Source organism: Pithys albifrons, chromosome Z (assembly GCF_047495875.1).
Source record: "Pithys albifrons albifrons isolate INPA30051 chromosome Z, PitAlb_v1, whole genome shotgun sequence".
NCBI lineage: Eukaryota > Metazoa > Chordata > Aves > Passeriformes > Thamnophilidae > Pithys > Pithys albifrons.
The window spans coordinates 48,014,420-48,036,503 of record NC_092497.1 but is presented as its reverse complement, the minus strand read 5'-3'; the positions used below and the strand labels follow the sequence as shown (position 1 = coordinate 48,036,503).

General features: G+C 36.6%; 1 protein-coding gene across 1 annotated transcript in view; it reads left to right on the top strand.

Annotated features, from left to right (window-relative positions):
* ADAMTS19 (ADAM metallopeptidase with thrombospondin type 1 motif 19) overlaps nucleotides 1-22,084 on the top strand; it is a 155,887-nt gene that overhangs the window by 123,790 nt on the left and 10,013 nt on the right. Inside the window, exons 17-21 of the mRNA XM_071580398.1 lie at nucleotides 2,736-2,893; nucleotides 3,627-3,780; nucleotides 7,341-7,476; nucleotides 10,333-10,537; nucleotides 12,419-12,571. Of these exons, the coding sequence (XP_071436499.1) occupies nucleotides 2,736-2,893; nucleotides 3,627-3,780; nucleotides 7,341-7,476; nucleotides 10,333-10,537; nucleotides 12,419-12,571 (806 nt within the window). The remainder of the gene's footprint in view (nucleotides 1-2,735; nucleotides 2,894-3,626; nucleotides 3,781-7,340; nucleotides 7,477-10,332; nucleotides 10,538-12,418; nucleotides 12,572-22,084) is intronic.

The window sequence follows — 22,084 nt, the reverse complement described above, 5'->3', positions numbered from 1 at the left end:
AAACGTGAAGAGTTTCATCAAGTTTTTAGTCAGAAAAGAACTATTAAATAAAATGTACACACAGGAGAACTAATGATAATGGGCATGAAGCAGGCTGCAGAGCTTAACAGTTCTTTTACCTCAGCTACAATAGTAAACACTTTTCTCACATCTTTCAAATGTCCCTGAACATCAAGGCAGGGAATGGTAGGATTAAATTCCTCCCATCATAGAACAAATCTGAAACCACTTGAGGAACCTGAACATACACAAGTTTATGGGACCTAATGACATACAACCCATGGTCCTGAGGGAACTGTCTGAGATAGTTGTCAAGCCACTCTCAAACATATTTGAGAAGTTGTGGCAGTCAGGTCAAGTCCTCAGTGACCGGAGAAAAGGGAATATTGCACCATTTTTGAAAAGGATAATAAAGAAGACCCTGGGGCCTACCTACCAGTCAGCCTTACCTCAGCTGAAATTGTCAAAACGTTACCCAAATCTCAGTTCTTAATGTTCCTAAGATGGCTTGAAGGGACACCTGGTAACCTGAAACAATTACTTCCTTAGCAAAAGATAACAATGACCGTACTATCATTTAGAACTGAATTTCAGATATGTGTCCTATATTTGCTTTAGAAGAATAAGGGTCAGTAAAAATGGCATTATTTTGATACTTTTCTGGAGAGTACAACTATATTTTGTACCAGGCAAAAGGAAAAATTCACAAAATTAATACAGAAGTATGATTTTTCCATAGAAAACTAAAGAGGATTAATAGGCACTGATTTACCTTGTGCAAGACCAGAACCAGATCACTGTTGCTCCCCACTCAGAACTGGAAGATTTAATATCTAAACTTTAATTTTTTTATAGCTTTATGGCTGTATAGCCCCTTGCACATCATTGAAATTGGAAAAGTGTATAGCTCTGGTGTGGTAATTAAACATTGCGTTCATCACCATCACTTACATGCCATTTTTAGGAAGGCTACTTTATGCTCTGTAGGGATATGCACTTGTAATGAGCCCTCTTGGTTAGGCACTGAAATCATGGTCACGGTTAAAGCTGCAGTAGTTTTTTCCGGTTCCAGGATTTTTTTGGTTCTCTTTTTAGTTGTAGGTGTATTGCTTTAATTGCCTGAGAGAGGATACACTTAGGTGCCGTATTTTCTTCCTGTATTGGATTACTTTGTACAGGACAACCTTCTCTAAGTAGGATGGAAATATATATGGTGTGGAATAAAACTCACTGAACTTGCTTACCATACAGGGTGTGACAGAGTCAAAAATAAAAGCTGGACTGCCTCAGTCCAAATCCAAATTTAATGCTTGAGGATACCCTTTCTTACTTTGTCTACCATCAGTGACTCTAGTGAGGAATCTGAAAGAGAAAATGCAAGATCTACGTATTTCTGTATTCTGGAGCAGGGATTCCATTTTCCTGTACATGGGTTTATGCTATGGCACACATGTTCATTTTAAAGACAAGATGAAATGATTTGTGCTGCTCTCTGGGGAGAGGATGCTGCTCCATTTGAGCAGCATGACCCAGCTGGACCTTGGCACTTTCAAGTACATTCTTTCAATGAAGAGGATTATCTCCCTGCAGTTTGAAGACTACATAGAACTTAATTACCATTAAAAATAGACTGTTTAAACCTAAAATACCAATTTTTAAATCGTGTAAAATCACTGGTTATTTTTAGTACAGACTGTTCTACAGTATTAATGGCTTTTATAGTCTTAACATTTATTACACAGTCCTGCAGTGGTACACATCAGTGGTGTCTTAGTTGGATTTCTGCCAGTCTATAGGCCTGTTGCCATTGTTTCCCATAGAAACAAAACATAGCAGTATAAATATGAATAGGAGAAGAGATGATTACAGGAGTGACTCACGTTAACTTATAACTTTAAAAAGGGAAATTTTGGAACATGTAGAGGTTCCCTGACAACAATGTGATGCCAAACATGCAATTTCAATGAAGACAAATATGTAAAACTTCTTGTCCAGAAGGTGACTTCAGATACATTCTACTTCTCACCTGATTGGAACAAAATAAAGTAAAATAAAATAAAATCACAAATCATTTACAGAAGAATCTATTCAGTTTACTATAGCAAACCTATGTAAATCCTCTATTCTCAGTGTATGAAATATATCACATCTGACTTCATGATGTTTTTAAATATAAATTAGGTCAACATGAGGAATGATTCAGCCAAAAAGAACAAGTTTTTCCTATTTCTTAGAAGCATCCAATTATGTGGTAGAAGCATATAAAGTATTATCATATTCCAAGGTAGAGAAAAAGGCAAATGTAGAGGGGAAAGATTTCTGAACTAGATTGATTTTTTTTTGTTTTTAGTAAGTTTTTAGCTTAATTCCATAAATCTTGAAGAGTCTCTTGTGAAAATGGTGTTTCCCAAGCCTTTGTGGATTATAGAAATCACCACCTTGGATGCCTTTTGCCTTAAGTTAACTCTGTGTTCAAATTAAAAATTATGCTGGAGCCTGTCAGGCATTAAAGCACTGATATTAACTTGAAGTAATGTTAAATACACATGGTTTTGCCAAGCATTCCCTCTAAAAGATGTTTCTGAAACATGTTCTATTTGAGGTTCATGTACAGTAGAAGTCAGAGTTAGGTGTTTTTACTTACTTGTTAAATTATCTAAACGGAAAGTGTAAAGAGAACCAAAGCACTACTAAGAGACACCTTTTATATTAGTCCTTTTCTGTACATTTTGCAGCTCTTCGGGATGCTGGAAAACAGTCAATCAATAGTGACTGGAAGATAGAGCACTCTGGAACATTCAATATTGCTGGGACCACTGTCCATTATGTTCGGAGAGGCCTCTGGGAGAAAATATCAGCCAAAGGTCCCACAACATCACCTTTACACTTACTGGTATGACAATTCAGTATTTTTACTTGATTCCTATCATATAGCATGGTAACTAATATTTTTCCTGGGACTCCTGAAAATAATGAGATCTTTGTAATATATACCTGCTTTTGTGTTTATATATGCATATACAAAAGCAGAGGTATATATATATGTATGTGTATGTGTGTGTGTATATATTTATATGTATATATGTATATGTATATATATATATGTACATGTCAGCATGCCTGTAAAAAAATGCATTTAAATCCAAGAACAGTTATTACATTGTTGAGATACCATATGAATGTCATCAAAAGCTGATGTGCAGTTAAGAAGAGATTCAAATTAATATCAAATTGTTTTAGTCCTGACTGACTATACCACAGCGTCACCATTTTAGAATTGCAACCACCTAGTTCTCCATGAAGAAGCACAGTTCTGATGCATTTCAGAGTAGCAGGAGAAAAGTTAATAGCCATCAGAAAGAAAGAGAGAGAGATGATGGGAGAGTACTTTGTAATTCAAATCCTTCAAATGCCAGATATTTTCTTGGTAAAGCAAAGTATTTTTTCCCATTGGCATTATTTGGATACTCTCATTAATCATTTCGACCAAATCTATTAGGAAGGTTGAAAGACAACAGAGCATTAAGTCACTGTTGTGCTTTTCAAGATTAACTCCGTGCAGTTTGGAGTTTGTTTTCCACTGTGTCTGTCTACATAGGAAGGTTTTCCTTGTCTGTGTCTTGCAGGTGCTGCTCTTCCATGACCAGAACTATGGTCTACACTATGAATACACAATCCCACTGGATCCTCTTCCTGAAAATCAGAGCTCTAAAGTACCAGAGCCTCTTTTCATGTGGACGCATTCTACCTGGGAGGACTGTGATGCTGTATGTGGAGGAGGTAAAATGAAAGAAAAATGTGAAAACACACAGACACACACCTATATTAAAAATCAATATATATACATTATACATGTATATACACAGTGCCAATGTGCATCTATATCTATGTACGCTGTTTGTGTATATATATTTAAGACTGATGGTCAGTGTTACATATTTAATAGTAATATCCTGTTTGCAGCTTGTATGATGCCATACAATATGTACCTGCATCAGTTTGATGCCTTCTGTTTGTATTAAAAAAACCGTGAATACTCTGGGAAAAGATTCAAACTAAGTACAGTAAGTAGCAAAAGATGATAAGGAAGAAAGAAAATCTAGACCAGAAAGCAAATTCAGGACACAGATTCCAGGAAGAAATACAAGTGCAAGAGCTAGAACAAGAATAGAAAGTTCATATGCATTCCACTCTGTATTTGGAAATATTGAAGATAAATGATCTGTAAGAGACATTTCAAACCACAGAAAAGCTGAATCCCAAGTTCAGATCAAATATGTACAGTTAGTAACATGGGTTGAGGAAGATCCAGAAACATATGGAACAAATATTACAACATCAGATATTAGTATGTTGATGTGATATTTTTCCTATGTTTATTAACCATAAAAATGTGATTTTGGAAGAACAAAGTATAATTGTGAAAACAAATAATGGAACATTGACAATATTGATGTAACAGAAGTCTATAAAATTGCTGCCTAGAAGATGTAATTCAAATAGATAATTACACTGAGAAAATGCTTCAGAGATTTTTGTAATGATTGCAACTTACAATGATTTGTTCATACCTTGTGCAAATTAGTCAGACTGTGAACACTATTGATTTTGATAATTGTCTTTCCTACTTAAAACTTTTACTGTCGTGGTTGCTCTAATCAGCCTTTCTGAAAACTGCTGCACACCTTGTGATTGAATAGGAAGGCCTGGAAACACTTTATTTTCTCAGAGCAGCAGCATAAGGAACACACTGTTCTAGCTCTTTTGAATCTGTGAACAATCCTGGTGCTGTGAAAGATTGCTGTAGTTTCCGTAAACATGCTGTGGTTTTATAAGAAAGCTTCTTCCCTAGAAGGTATTTTGTACATGGTGCTAGTAACATCCTCTGATTCTTAATAGTGCATTCCTACGCACTTGTGAATTCATGCTCTTTACAACTATCTGAAGTATTTTTAGAATAGTATTAATGCTACTACAATCTGTCATTAGTGTCTCAATTATTTCTAAACTTACGTCTCATCTGCAGAAGTCTTAAAATGCAGTATGTTGGTTATTTATTCTACATTAATGCTTAAATAACTACTTAAATTTTTTATTGTAATGTTTATAATATTTTTTTGTTGTAACTCGCCATCATTTTATGTTATTGTAAAAAAATAGCTGAGTTGATACAAACATCCATGAAAGGTATTTTTACTGCAAATATTCCAAAATTCAAGTGAAAGATTTTTTTTATTTTAGACAAAGTATTTTAACTGTTCTTTTAGTTCTTGGCTTAATTATCAAACAATAATGAATCAAAAGTGCTGCAGCTTGTACCCTGTCTAAATATTTGTTATTCAAATTTAATACCAATATTTTGATTAATCTGAATAAATAATATAACGATTATCAATAGTTTTGTTTAAATGCTCAAAGTGTTTGTCAGGATGAAACTATTGATGGAACACTGTGGTTTCATTTATGTTTATTTATGTTACTGGTCTGTGACCTTCTGTGTTGCAGAAAAGCTTTCTTCGTGTGAGAGGGAATATGAATGCACAAAAGTATATGTAAATACAGAAAGAAGTGTCAAACATTTCAAACATTGTGATATGATAGATTAGTTGAATGTGCTCTCACATACAGAACCGCTGTGTAAAATGTCAGCTGTGGTGGCGTACATAATGTGCATTATAACTTAAGTACTCCAACCCAAGACTCATTTTTGACTTCTGCTGAACATGCATGCTTAAGTCTGCCCTGCTCATGCACACACCCTCTTGGTCAGTAAACTTCCAGATAGAGTATTAAAAAATAGCTGTAGGAAAAAAATAGTTATGAGTCTATTTTCCTACTGATTGAAATCTTGTGCTGGTTTAAAGGTAAACCAGCAGGAGAAATAACTCAAAAGAGATTACAAGTCAGAGTTAAAATTTAATAAAAATATTACAACAAATACAATGATACAGAGAAAAATTGAGTTCAACCCACTAAACCCATAAGTATAACCCAGCACCCTGGAGCACAAACAGAATGGTGTTCATTATTCCCTGTGCAGAGCACCATGCAGACCCCCTGAATCAAAGTAAATGGGAAATGAAAACCTGTTGTTGAGCATGATGGTCACAGTCTGGTCGAGAGTGGCGGTCACAGTCCTGTCAATATTCTGGTCCTCCTTTGGATCCAATGAGAGGTGCCAGAAGTCCCCAAACACCAAGATTATATATGCTCAGGTTCAGATGGGAATGTCCAGTACCTCCCCCAGGGTGAGGAATTTCACAGGGTTGACTCTGTGAGTCATGGGATAATTTTGGAATCTTTGATGGTCGAGGTCATTGTAGTTGCCTATTATGCGAGTCCCTAATGGCCCATAAGCAGACATGACACCTCAGGCTGTGTGTGAAGGTGCCAATGCTTCCCTGGAGGGGAGTTATCACACCTGAGTCACTGGTGTGAAGACTTAAACATTCTCACACCTCACAGGCTTCTTTAACACCCAGCTTCTAGCCTAAAGTATCAGTTGTGCCCTGGGCAGCTGCTGCAAATGGTTTATTAATAACAGTTCGTGTGAAATTATACACAGGGTGTAGAAAACACAGTTTTTGTTACACCCACACCATGATAAACTCGTCCCAGCCGCTGTAACTAAGACAAATCTTTAATTCAAAAGACTGCTAGTTTTTTCAAAATTTGGCTCCAGTCTAATTACAGGTTACTGCTAGTGGTAGGAATTACATTAAATTCTAATTTCTAATGCTTCCATGTTCAAAAGATACCAAGCTTCAGTCATCTATCAGGGCAAGGATTCTGTATAGACATTCACTAGGTTTCTTCAGGCACTACCTAGCATCCTAAATTATTACCCTACAGATCAGGTCATCTGGCCTGTTTAGTTCAAGGGAAATAGTACTCGCTCCTTACTGAAGGCTCCATGTACTGATTCCCTTTATCTGAGTGCCAGCCACATGTTATCATTCCTTTCCTCATTTTATGTGGTAATTAACGACCGTACTTTCCTTTGTAATTTTTCTGCAACCTTTGCTAAATCCTGGAGTTTCAGTGGTTGAGAAAGAAAATTATTCTAGGAAGACTAAGGGTTTGGCCTATGATTAGTTACAGAAATAAAGAAGCAAAACTCTGTCAACAGTGGTGTACAAAGACTGGATTACAAATTCACAATGTTCCATGCAAAGTATAGTACCTCTCCTAAGCTCCCTGCTACCTTTGATTTTCTTATACCAGTTTTGCAGTTCTTGTAGCCAAACTGTAAATGAAACAGCTGTATCTGTGTCCTTCCTTTAACCAAGTTGCATATCCCCAGTTTCCTCTTTATTCTACCTGCTTCATTTTTTTACTAGGTGAAAGAAAGACTACAGTCTCTTGCACAAAGATTATGAACAAGAATATCAGTCTTGTGGACAACAAGAAGTGCAAATATTTAACAAAGCCTGAACCACAGATCCGCAAGTGCAATGAACAGCCATGCCAGACCAGGTAATAGTGATTTGGTTACATTAAACTATAATATCTCAATCTGAAAATCACAGAGTTGACTGCCTACGTCAATGAATATTCTTTAAATACATACACCTAAAATGCCAACTTACTTCATGATTACCAAACTGGACATGGTAAAAAATACCCTGTTTATATTAGTTATATTTATCATAAGTGTTTTCCATAATCACTAGCTGTATGATTTAATGCTATAGTTATTGTTCATCTTCAGGTATACAATTAGATAAGTTAAGTATGAGTAGTAGAGACTGGACAAAACGTATGTTTTGTCCAGTCTCTAAAGGGGAAAAATGATGCCTAAGGATTTTAGTGTATCTTTTGTAGATTTAGGATTTTTAGAATTATGTAAGTCTTCCTGGATTGTTCTCATATTAGGTGGTAATAGAAGTTACTGAAACGTTTCCTCATACATTCTTAAGCTCTCTCAAGGACATGATGTTTTGAAGAAGACACCTGCAAGATAGCTTCAAGAGAAAACAATAGAGAGGGCCCAGAGCCCCTCAAAGGGGCAGTCTATATGAGTGGACACCAAGAGAAATTGGAACCCTCTGTTGGCTATAGATAACATAGATGTTAGTGGTTGGAGGTTATAAAAACTATAACATCCCTGCTTATGTTTGTGCATGTTTTGTAGTGTGCACCTTAGAAGCTTCTAATAAAAGTACTTACCTATCTTTCTCCACTAACCTTGTTTCGAGTTCCTATTTTGCAGGAATTTTAGGCATCACTATAATGGAAAATATAGGGGAAACAAAAACACTTGCTGTAGTTTCTTCTGAATTTTCATGAAAGAGAGCCCTTGCCTAAATCAATTCTTATTCTATAAAGCAGTTCATTACTTTCCTTGACAAGTGCTCTTACAAACTGAGAGACTGCTGCAAAATTGAAATTTAAATGCCCTTTATATGAAGATATATATTGTATTTAATCGCATGTTTTTAATGATATATCATAGAGGGTTTTTTTCAGTCAAGGTTTGTCTTCTTTAAAAGCTCTCAGTAAGCTCTGAGTACACTAAATAGTAAGTAAGTAAATAAATACCCCCCTGTTAATCACGTTTACTGCATTTATGCAACCTGAAGTATAGAAAGCCTTCCCTTCACTCCTCTCTTCCCTCCCACCCCATCACTTTGTATGGATCAATAGTCTGAACTAGACTCTAATGGCTGAATGTTGGAAGAGCAGGAGGCAGCTGCAGTATGCAGCCTACCACCCAGTTGGTGTTCCTTCAGCTGAACTGGCAGCCTGCTGCTTGCTCTGGCTGGTCAGGCAGCACAGTGACCCATTTCAGAGTTTTCCACCCTTTTTCCATATGGTAGCTAAGAATTACAACTAAGGAGGTCCTCAAGTACTGTGTAGACTTGTTTAAAGTCTGCCACCCTTCAAGGGAGGCAAAGAGCAGCTAACAATAGCTGGCTAGCATCCCCAGGAGTAAGCACCAGGATCAGTCTGCTGCAGTCATCTGGAAGACAGGTTGGTGGTGTTTTTTAACAAAACAATGCAAAGTAAATAAAATGCAAATATTGTTAAAGAAAGTATGTCAAGTGAACTAGAAGACATAAGTTCTTGGAAAGGATGAAGAGCTGAAAATGGTAAAATGCAAAGTAGAACAAAAGGACAGAGATTTGGACTTCCCCAGATTTACACTTTGGAGAAATTATTTATGTTCCATTATATGCATATTTGAGCAGATTTTATTTTTTAACATCACTGTGCACTTAATATATAGAAATGGATCATTTCTGAGGCATTGTCAACTATCAACTCTCAACATTGTGTGCTTTTTCCACCTGATTAAATGAAGCGTATTAAATGTTGCTAATTGATATTCAGAGTGGCTGTACTGAGAAATATAAAAAGACTCTTGATGATCCAATTTTTAATCACAGTTTAAGTGATGATTACAAAGTAAAAATTGTTAGCTTTCAACAGAAATGTAACTAAAGCATACATTTGCATAACTACTTATTTGTTATTGGCACTTGAAGAAGTATCTTAAACTCTATTGCAATATCTTGACAGGTTATGATTTGTAAGTTATATATCTGGACTGATAACAAAAAAATCCCTTCTTAGTTAAGTGTTTTATTTTCCTGCTACAAATGCATGACAGAAGGTTGAAAGAGATTTGTTAAATCTCAGTTTCCAAAAAACTCTCCTTGCAAGCTAAGTCTCCCGGAATACACTTGTGTACTGCATCGGGTTAGAGCTGTTTGATTTTAAAGGGCACAAAGCCATAGTCTGGATCTACAGAACATCTGGGGAAAATTATGTTCTAGAATGATTGCTTTCCAAATATGTGGACTCTGGCAAACTGCTTCAGCCCTCCTTGCTGCTGTGATTTAAACCATGCGCCCTGAGTTAGGCTTGACCCTAAAGAACATGAAAAATTCTGAGCTTTTATCCTTTCTCCAGAGCAACGAGCCTTTCACACTGGAGTGATTTTTGCAATGGAGTATTTTCAAGGAATGAATGCATGGAACGCATTTGACATAGATAATCATAAAGACAGAGACTAGCAGGCAGGCTGATTATTGATGTGTCATCTGTAAAATGTACATGTGTCTTGGAACTATTTTTAATGGAATTATAATTAGAGAAAAATAGTTTGAAAACATAGGGACAGTGGGCTGGGGAATGAAATAATATGAACATCACATTTAATTTAAACTATGTTAGATTATGTCCATTAGCAAAGGGAAATTTTAAGGAGGCTGAAAATTTGCAAGAATGTCTTGGATATGTACAGTGGTGAGCAAGAGAGTAAGATAATGTGATGGTGGTTTTCCCTTCCTGATTTCTTAATACTGCATTGCCTGTATTTCTTTGCAGATGGATGATGACAGAATGGACACCATGTTCAAGGACATGTGGAAAAGGGACCCAGAACAGACAAGTAGCCTGCACGCAGCAGCTCAGAAATGGGACACTGATCAGAGCTAGAGAAAGGGATTGTCTTGGGCCAAAACCAACTTCTGCACAGCGCTGTGAAGGGCAGGACTGCATGACTGTGTGGGAGGCAGGAGTCTGGTCTGAGGTGCTGCATTTATTTATACAAATAGTCCTTAGTGGTTATTTGTGCCTTAATATTTTCTAGGAGTAAGATTTTTTCAGTATCAAGTGCCACAGCTCAGCCTAATTATTTTCAAAGTCCTCATGCAGTCATTTGACAAGGGGTTCAGAGACTGGGAAAACCAGCTGTGTAGAACTACTACATTTTACCTAGGTAAAGTCCTGGAATAGTTTCTTTTGGCCAGTTTTCATGTCCTGACTCTGGTGGTAGGCAACTCGGGGCAAATAGGCCTCACTTATCAGCCACAAGATGTTTAGGTCTGAGTGGAAACATCTCCCATATATTTTTGTACCAAGGCATGTTGATCAGCAGATGGATGATGCCAACCTGCTCCAGAGAGGCTTAGAGGGGAGCTGCTGGCAAAGACAGACATTTCCTTCCCACCTCTCTCTTCTTGACTCTTTTTCCAAGAAAATAGCAGTGGGCAAAATGGCTTGTAAATAACACAATTCCACAAATGCTGCAGCTTGATGGATTGCTGTAGAATGTATTTATTGTTCAAAAAGCTTTATTAAGATCTTTTAATGTACTTGTCCATTTGGCTTTCTTTGTTTTCTTCTCCATCTTTGTTTTCTTCTTGTAAAAAGCTATGCCTACTTCTAAAAGTTACTGACCATGGAGTGTTATTATCATTGCCATCTGGAGAAGATAAAGAGGTTATTTAGAACTCCTTCCTTCACTGGAAGAATAAAGGCAATCCTGATTGCCTCCCATACTAGAAGTTGTGCTATGAATCCCTCTATGATCAAAATCAAATAGTAACATCTGTATGTGGGTGCACTCCCTTCTTTTGGACTGCCCTACTCAGCAGGACGATTTGATCCCCAAGCAAGGAAGAGCTAAGAAATAAGAAATGTTCTAAAGGATGAAAAGCAGATGCTAAGGTAGAGAAAAGTAAATAGCAGCATTTCTTAGTTTGGTACACAGAGGTTCATAATGCAAGGGCTGGCTTAGAGAAGAAAGGCATTCAATTGCAGAGGTGAGAAAAAGAAACACATGGATTGTTTAGTTAGTGTATTTTGCTTCAGAGATGAGAAATGAGTGAGCATGTTTTTCTTGGAAGCAATAAATATATTTTCAAGAGTGAGGTATTTCCCATGGCAATTCCCACTATCACCATTATATAGGAAGCTAGCCGTTACTGCTTCCTGCAATTAAAATCAGCTTGGCAAAGGACAGTTTTGAACTGCAAGCAGTGGGATGATCAAAAGCAGTGATAATGTTTTGAGAAGGAAATGGCATAATTTTTGGCAGCATAAGTGGGAATGGTGAAAAAAATATATAGATTAGGACCTTCTGTGCAACCTGAAGACATGCTGTCTATACAGTGACTTTGAATTTTGAAATTCAGTCTGTATTCTTGCATAAAAATATTTACTTTTCTATTCTTTTTTCTCCTCCCCCAAAAAGATCTGTTAGACACTAGGAGAGCTTTTCTGAAGTTGTTCATTCTTATGAACACTATTTTGATTTTCTTTCTTTGTATTTCCTTTCTTTGTAGAAGATTGCCTCATATTTTTAGTATAACATTGTGCATTCACTTAATCGTAACTTTCCAGAGGTTTTCTTATTCAAAAGCCTATTTTTTCCATAAGAACATAATTTTTGATCTAATTTTATAATTTTAGCTGAAAATGAAACAATTATCTTAATGCCACATAAGGAATTTTTGTTCTGTTTTTAGTATTTACCAAATCTAATGTCAATGCAATTGAAAGTTGGAAGTCAGGAAATCACTGAAACCATGAAATACTTACATTGGCCTGGCAGAGGTCATTAGAAGATGATAAAAAAGGGAGTAACTATGCCTCTTTTAGAAACCTGGAAAACATCTTTTTCCAACAGTGCTCTGTAAAGTGTGGTAAGGGAGTACGGCATCGAACTGTGAGGTGCACCAATCCACGCAAGAAATGTGTTTTGTCCACAAGACCTAAAGAAGCAGAGGACTGTGAGGACTATTCCAAATGCTATGTCTGGAGAATGGGAGACTGGTCTAAGGTAAGTAATCCTTGACAGTAGTACCCCATAACATAATACATTTTGCAAATCGAGTTCTGTGTAAGAATTACTTTTATAAGAAGTGTACAAGTCTCCCAGCTGAGGGAAAAGTACAGCTAAACTAAAAAAAACCAACCTCTTATCTAAACTGGTAGTCACAGTAAGACCACAGTATAAATAAAAATCAGAAATATGAAGAAGGTGAAGTGAGGTGAATATAATGCAAATCTGGTATAAATTTATTGTTGGCAATAGGTAGGCAAAAAACCTCCAGAAACTGCAGTTTACTCTAACTTTACAGTTTCCATATTTCATTAATTTTTGTGTGCATATTTTATTTGTGTTTCCAATAAGCTACACCCTCCAACCTTATAAGGAAGCACTTTTAGCCTATTAAATTTCCACAGGGACCCTTTGACATCTAGGAAGCCTCTATTACTATCTGTTCTGGACACTTGACATAATTGTCAGTACATCATTTTCTTGGTATGGGTTTTGATTTTAGTGAGATCCATAAGCATAGGCCAGACTGTAACAAACAATATTGACTAGATCTGTGAATGAGTGTGTTATTGGACTGGTACCTTGAACATCTGATACAGGTTTGAACATCCAAAACATGCTGTAATTCTGAAATTGTACCTTGTCAAGATTTTCTCTTACTGTATCACAGATCAAAGTCTAGCAGAAAGATTGTAATCTCTTTTTTTTTTCCCTTTGCTTCGTTTCATGACTTCGCACACAACACTTCTACTTTCAGTACCTAAAATTATTGCAAAGGTTTTGTTACTTGCTTGTATGGAGAAGTATTTAATGTAGTTTTAGTTGACTTTCATGTGCTGTAGGAGCTGGAAACAAGGACTAAAGCCAGCAGTGTATGACTAGCCCGCCTTCCAAGAATTAGCTGCAAGTACTCTGTGAGTAACTAGCTACTTCAAAAGCACATAGAATAACCATTAATTTTTAAAACAATAGAAACAACTAACTTACAATAGTAGTGTTATTTTTACAAGAAGATATATTTGGCAATAAAGTTTAGTATTTGCATTTCTATACCAAATAACTGCAGTTAAACCCTGCATCATTTAGCACTAGCTCCAATAGGAAGTAAACTATGGAGAAATGACCATCTGCTTTCTTATTTGAAGCAGTCATTCAAATTGGGATTGCTAAGGCAATGCAGGGATGCTCAGACAGTTACACTGTGTCCCCGGTGCCCTCTGGGGAAAAGAACTTTATCTAATTCAGTACTTTTAACAAACACCCATGTCATAGATGAACGTACAAGAACTTAGTTTTCCAGTCTTGTATTTTCTGTTTTCCTACTGTAGTCAAACTTGTAACACTCTCACCTAAATTGTACTTTAAACTTCAAAATTAGGATATGAGGAAATATTACATATGGAATTAACAAAGTGTTTTGGACAGTTAACATACAGTCTGACTGTGACTTGTGCCGTAGAGATTTTCCAAGACTTATACCAAAAAATATATAATTTCATTTCTCAACAGAGACACAAGCTCAATTTAAAATACACTTGGATTTCCTTTTTTTTTTCTCTGTTACTCTTCTATTCCATTGCAAGAGTACATAGCAACATGAAGTCATGGCATAGATGTTAGTATGTCTGCAATGGGGGGAAAAATGGAAAGCTCAGATAAATGTTAATCTTTGCTCACTGTTTGTTTCTAATCCAGAGGTTCAGTGCAGCCTTCTGTGTTCACTGCTTTTACTCTTTAGGATTACTCTTGACATTGACAGAAGGCTGTTCCTTTGAGCAGAGCCAAGTTCCCCCAAGCTAATGCCAAGACTTGGCTTGAAAAATTTAAATGACGCTTCTCACACATTGAAACAAGAGGCTTAATGTGATCCTTGGCTTTGCTGCTTCCTTTAAACTCCAAAAGCGTAATTTTAAATGAAGCTTAAATTGCACTATTACTGAAAAGATAACATGATTAATAAGCATGTTAGTGCCATGACTTAATTTGTGTTAGAGGTATAGTCACATAGAGATCAAATAGTTCTTGAGCTCTATGTTTAAATAGTAATACCAAAATCACAGAAAATTTGACCACTATTCCAAGCTCCAACAGGTCAATGAGCACAGTAATCCTTCTAAAACTCAAACTTGATGTGAAAGAAGTCTGAGTGACCTGGGCTGTATGCAGCATTAACTCTTTAAAATCAGGAAAGTGGGTCAACAGGCTGAACATCATTATTCTTAACATCAGTTGGGCCGTGTGCCCACTCTCTTGAGGAGCATGGGTATGATGAGAAAGTAAAGAATAAAAGCTCAAATTTAGCTTCTGGAGCCAACACCCAGTAATATTACCAATTACACTGTATTTTCCCAGTGAATGCTGTACTTGGGATACCCTGCTTAACAATGTAAGAGTTACCTTTAGATAAGGAATGCTCATAGATCATAGCTATTCCAGTGCCAGTGAGAGTTAGGTGTTATTATCAGCCATGTCCCTCACTAAGCTGTCCATTGACTACCCATTTCAAAGCCATATGACTGCAGGGTCATACTTAGAGGAATGCATCATCTAAGTGTAAACAAGTAGGGAGGAAAGAAGTGAAATGAAATGCGTATGAACTGCATGTTTTATATATCTATCTGGCTTACTAGAGAACACGTAATTCTAGAAGTCATTCTTCAAAACAGACTTTTATGTCAACAGCATAAGGTGCTCAAAGGGCATACTTTATGTAGGAAGCTGTGTATATTTTTTCTTCTATTATGTAGATTCTTCAGAACACTATTGTAATAAATGAAACATGAGAGGCAGGATGAATTTTGGAATGCAGAAAAATTTGGTGAGTGAGCTCTGAAAATAATAATTAAAAACTTAAGTTTGATATGATATTACACCAGAAACTTCTGGAGATATTCATCAAGGATCAAAAAACTGGAAAATGAAGTATAATTTAGGAGCATCCATTTATAGAGATGAAAAAATATAAAGTATATGTGTATAGAAGACTGGAGAAGATAATGTGGCATAACTTGTAAAAAGACTGAAAAGTGGATGCATTCTGTAGAAACTAAAGCAGGAGCAGCAGCGGAATTTCTAAACAGTATCTATAGGTTAGACCAGAGATGCAGACAAGTCAAATATGACATCTGGAAAAGTGATCCCAGTAGAAAGGAGGGAGTTCAGTTTGTCTATAGCCTGAATAAACAAAAATGTGAAGCAAAGGTTAGTCTGTTGGGTTTTTTTCCCACTGATTTTGAAAGGGTATCTAAAACAACTGCTTGGTTTTTACAGCACTGAGTCCCAGAATTTGGAGCATATTCCAAATTATTTAAGACAATATGTGCAGTGCTCCCTAGAAAGTGTGTGTATATGTGTACAGAATAGCCAAGTCTCCAGCTGTAGGGGGAAGACAGAGCCACAGACAGATTTCCTAATAGAGTGGTACAGAAAGCAGATGTCAGTGATGATGTTTCACTTCTGTCCCAATCAAAAATCATACAAAAACGGAGGGAATGAAATAAAAAAAGTCAACTCATTTTTTGCCAACTCTTCAAGAGCATGGGACATTCAACCATTAAACTCTGTGTTTAAACCTTTAGACAGACTCTAAATTTCCACAGCAAACAAACTCAACTGATTTCATCTCCTTCAATTACAAAAATAGAATTTGGATAATATTAATGTTACTTTACCAATAAGGTAATTAACCTTGGTTTTATTCCTTAGATCCCTATCCAAAATTGTTAAGCTCTTATGGATTCTAGGAATGGAAGAGGCCTGGCCAGGAATCAAAATATGATACTATCAATAGATTTATAGACAAAGAAATTTCATGACTTTTGTGAAGTAATAGAAGGCAAAATAATACTGGCATCAGGTTAATAACTTTTATATTGACTTAATAAAGGTTATTTTCCAGCAAATGAGGTATGCCTTTGTTTCAGAAATGAAACATGGGTAAATAATATGGAATATACCAATATCATGAAATGACAGGGAGAGGTTTTTGTACATTTTTAACCAGTCCTGTAATATACATTACAACAATACATACAATAACATTAGTATCTTTTTTCAGATAAAGTTTTTTTTTAGATCAATATACTGCCATATTTTGCCTAGAATAAATGTAATGTCATATTAGGTTCTAGAAAAACAGAGCAAGACCACTCTTAATAACAGGCAAATCCATGGATAAACCTGGAAAAGATTTTCAAAGACATTACCTATTTTGCACACTCACAAAGTTACACATAAATGGAAAATTCTATTATCTGTATCGCTTAGATTTACCAGGATATCTTTGTTGGTTTTCTGCTACAAACATCTTTAGGGTAATAAATTTTTTGTGAACATCAAACAGTAATCAAAAGTTAATTATGAATGGGTGTTGTGTTATCTCTTGAGTTGCATTACCTGCTAGTGGGTTATATTAGAAAATAATTGAGTTGTGGTACATCTTAATAGTTAACATCAGGATTTAACTGTCCTAAGCCCCAAAGGAAAACAAAGCAAGAACAAACAAGAGTAATAGAAGCTAATATTTCCTGAGGGAAGATGGTTGCAGTCTTATCTGACAAGTGACATGGTAGGGAGAGAACTATTTAGTCAAAAAGATAATGAAAAGAAAGAAAAAAGAGTATTTTTAATCCACCTGAAAACAGCTACTCTGTTTTTCCCTATGTGTCCTAAGAGTGGGTCTCAAGCAGAAGTTTTTACATTAGTTTTTAAAATTTCAATAAAGAAGGGAACAAGTCCGTGCCCATAATGACCTTCTCACGGAATATAAGAGATGGTATATTAAAAAAAAAAAAAAAGAGAACTATAAATAAATTAATTTTTCTTCCACTTATGCCCAGCAATATTTCAGAATGAAATATTGTTAGTATGCAGTCATTGACTTTGAACTTCTAGGCAGCTCTACAAATTTTGCTGCTCCTTCCAGCACTATCATCTGTGGTTCTACCTACAACTGCTATTTGCTGTACCATCTTTTGGCACCACTTGGAATTTACATGTATGATTGACTGGACTCTGCCTTACAGGTGTAAGAAAGATGGATCTATATCATTAAAGCCAAAATTTATTTCTAGTGAAGCAGAAATTGATCTGTCAGATGGCATGAATTTTAGAATAACTTTTTACTACACAATGAAGCCCATTTTATCTGAAGTTAAATAGTCCATTGGTATCCATAGTCTAAGCATGGTCCCTATTTTGCTGTTCTAATGTTGACAACTAACAGTCGCCACGACCTTCTCTAATTACCTTCTATTATACTAACACAGCTTCTCTGTTTTTTGAATTGCTGGATTTGGCAATCTGATATTGACTAAAAGGATAGGTAGCTAGGATAGATATTTTAATGGTACATTGTATTCAGAGATCCAGGGTGTCCACTGAGCTCTGTAATCTGACATGTTTCTTTCCATAAAAATGAGTGTTTGAAGAAATTACTCTTCCTACAGCATTACTGAAAAGTGATACTGTGGGTGTTCCTTGGTAGTCCAAAAATTACTAATGTTTTCATGAGAAGTGGATTGGTTGAATAAGATAGCGTCACCTGGATAAGTTCTTGGAATAGCTTTTTTTTGGACCAAATATATGAAAGGCTCATTGAAATTTTACAGAACAATACAAAAGTATTACTCTTCAAGGTGAAGGTTTGGTTAAACTGTTAAGCATAATGACATTTCATGAAGAGAAAATCAGACGTGTACATTTGTATTCCAATATTAAACTTTGATATTGGATATCATTTTTAAAGAGAAGATGGTGATTACCATCAAGTGGTAAAAATTTACATTAGAAACTAGGTAGCTAGAATTAGAAAAAAATACCCTATAATTAAGCTATAATTACTAAAGGTAGAAATACAAGTAGACTGCCTTTGAATAACTGCAAAGGTTTGTACTACAAAGAAAATAGCAGGAGCACACTTGCTCCTACTAAGGCTTGCTCAGTGCTGTCTTTCAGCATTTTGATATAGTGATCTCTTGGAAGGCCAGGTAAAGGAGGTACAAATTCACACTTAGCAGGAAAATGTGTCATCCAGCTACAAATGCACAAGTCACGGAGGCTAGCATTGGCAACTTGCCGTAACATCCTCTGCCACTGCGACTGTCTTCCAAGCCATTCTAGTGCAGTCTAGATCCAGGCAGATACAAATCAAACTTTTCTCCTTGTGAGTCTTACAGTGACAATCCAGTCATTACTGCTGCAAGGGATTTATATATGCACATACATGCATATAAACATAGATATAAATAAAATATGCTATTCTTGGAAATTGCTGAAGAGAAGTAATAGCCTGTATCTGGTCTACGGCTTCCCAGAAATGCCTGCTAATTTTTACTGAGGGTGGTGGGATCTTTGAATGATGAGTTTTCTATAAGGCTGATAAGTAATTCAATAGGTAGATAAATGGTGCTTTACCAGTGAAATCTTAACATCCATTTCACAACTATTACAATGCACAACTTTATAGCAGGATGCATATCCCAGAACACCCTTCTGAATGAGGAAGAGTAGTATCTGAGCATCCCTTCATTGTCATTGTTCTGATACTTAATTCTTGCTTAATCAAACTTGGTCTGAAAAGATTATTCTCAATAAATTGTGTAAGTCTTAAAAGTATTTATGGTTTTTTTTATTTTGTTTTAATTTGTGTAGTTCTTACTTTTTACAGTTTTCTAATAGCTTATAACTTGTGACAAAACGAAAATACTTAAAATATATAACAAACAACTGAATCTTGAAAATTTCTTTTTAAATAATTGTATCAGAGGCTGTTTTGAGCACAACAACCATGAAGCAATAGAGTTTTTGGTTTTCAAAGCTCTAAGGAGAGGGTACAACAGAATGGCCGCCTTGGACTTCAGACGGCAGACTTTGGCCTGTTTAGAAGACTGGTTGACTGAGTCCCACGGTAGGTAGTCCTGAATGGCAAAGGAGTCCAGGAAAGCTAGACATTTGTTGAGGAGGAAATCCTAAAGGTGAAGAATCAGGCTATCCCCATAGTAATGAAAGATGAGCTGACAGGCCTGGCTCAATAGAGAGCTTTCGCTGGAGCTTTGGGGGGAAAAAAAGAGTTTATGACCACTGGAAGAAGGACCAGGCAACTCAGGACCACTACAAGGATGTTTTGAGGTTATATATATTTAAAATTAGAAGGGCCAAAGCTTTACTAGAACTTAATCTGCCTACTGTCATAAAAGGCAATTATAAATGCTTCTATAAATACCAACAAAAAACAAGGGCTAAGGTGAGCCTCCATCCTTTATTAGATGCAGTGGGAAACATAGTGACAAAGGATGAGGCAAAAGCTGAAGAACTTAATACCTTCTTTGCCTCAGACTTTAATAGTAAGACCAGTTGTTCTGTGGTTCCCAGCCACCTGAGCTGAAAGACTGGGACAAGAAGTCGAACCAAACTCCCATAATCGAAAGGAAAAATGGCCATTAACCTGTTCCATCACTTAGGCATGGACAAGGCCATGAGGCTGGAGGAGATCCATATGAGGATAATGAGGAACCTGGAAGGAGGATCCAGGCCTATTTTGGCTCTGGGGACGGTCCTTGCATCTCAAGCTAAGTAAAGGACATTTAAGTTCAGTTTCCTCATAAACTCAGAGTTTTATGCCTTTTTTCTTTTGAGTTTATAAAATATCATTCAGATTCATTTACCCGCTATCATTTGTGATCTTCATCATTTAAAATTTGGTAGATACAGTGACTGGAAGTGAAGTCACTGACAGAGATGAGCTCTTCCATTTTTTCAGTCTACTGGAAAAATTTATAGTGTGGTATTTAAAGGCAAATACTTAAGACTATATCAGACAAAACAGATTTTTGACATGAGTTTCTTTGATTTCTGAAAATAAAATAGACAAAATAAGAATTTTGAAGAGAAAGGGTTTTCTTGGAGGCTTTTTTTTTCCCTCCATTGAAATTTTCTTTATGTCCTTAATGGGCTCTGTGAACTGTTCTTCTTATTAGAAATGCCACAATCCTTTAATTACTTTTTTATGCTAATGAGCTGTGCTTTTCCCTGCACCATTTTACATGGGGCAGTAGGCCTGCATTGTGATATATTGCTAATATAATTATACACTCAAAGGCTAATATTTCACATTATTTTGAAGAGTTCATTTTCATCAAACCCAAATAGCATAGTCCAACTAATTTCATCAGAAAGATGAAGGCAATTACGTCATCAAGTCTAACTGCTTCTAGATTCTTGTTTGCATGTGTGGTAGTTATAATAAATGAAAAGTCATCTTTTGCCAAAATACCATGGAATGGTATCTCAGATATGAAAGTGCGAAATATTTAAGTCTAGTTCATCACTAAGCACTATGTGTGAGTCAGGCAGGTACCTGGGACAACCACAAATCCATGGCTAAAACACACAAAGTAATTTTATTTTCATTTCCTTGCTAATGGAGCAACCCTGAAGCAGCACCCAGGCAGAGCTGCATAGAGATGCAGGTGCCATTAAACTCGCTCCATGTTAAACGATCATTGGCCTGCTGTTCACACAGGTTTTTCAGGCTTTATTGCTAGCTGCAAGGTCACTTGGGTGTGTTTCCAATCTTCCTCAGCAGTCATTGCTTTTAGCCTATTCCTTATAACAATACAGTATGTGATGTAAAGGATGTTTTACAAAGTGTTGCCAGTATAATATTGGGTCTAATCCACTAAGTGTGAACCCTCTGACAAAGTTACAGGTTGCATCATAACAACCAGTTTTATCAGGTCTCTAACAAATATATAATATTTCCCTTCCAGTGTCTTTGCTAACATACTTTAAAAGTAATGTACAATCTTAGGCAAACCTTTATTATCCTTAGAATTGATGAAATATCCATGAAGACAGTGAAAACAAGCCCTAGTTTTGTGAAAATGCTTTTGACTGAAGCTGCTTTTTCCTTGGCTGGAGGATAAAGATGCTAAAGAAATGGTGCTCTTGCAGTTTGCTTTCACTTGCATCGTCTCAGAATATAACAAAGATGATTATTACATTTCAGCTTTGTATCTGTTCTGCCTTACGAAACTGTGATGGAGGAATAAAATTTACAGAAGTGGGAAAAAAAAAGCTAAGGCTTTGCATCACTGAGAAGCATGGAAATAATTTTATGGTTGCTCTATAGATCTACTAATTAGTCAATATAGACATTATATCACATTTACATTTAAGCAGGGATATACAGGGGAGGGGAGGGAAGGGGAGGAGAGGGGAGGGGAGGGGAGGAGACGGGAGGGGACGGGAGGGGAGGGGAGGGGAGGGGAGGGGAGGGGAGGGGAGGGGAGGGGAGGGGAGGGGAGAGGAGAGGAGAGGAGAGGAGAGGAGAGGAGAGGAGAGGAGAGGAGAGGAGAGGAGAGGAGAGGAGAGGAGAGGAGAGGAGAGGAGAGGAGAGGAGAGGAGAGGAGAGGAGAGGAGAGGAGAGGAGAGGAGAGGAGAGGAGAGGAGAGGAGAGGAGAGGAGAGGAGAGGAGAGGAGAGGAGAGGAGAGGAGAGGAGAGGAGAGGAG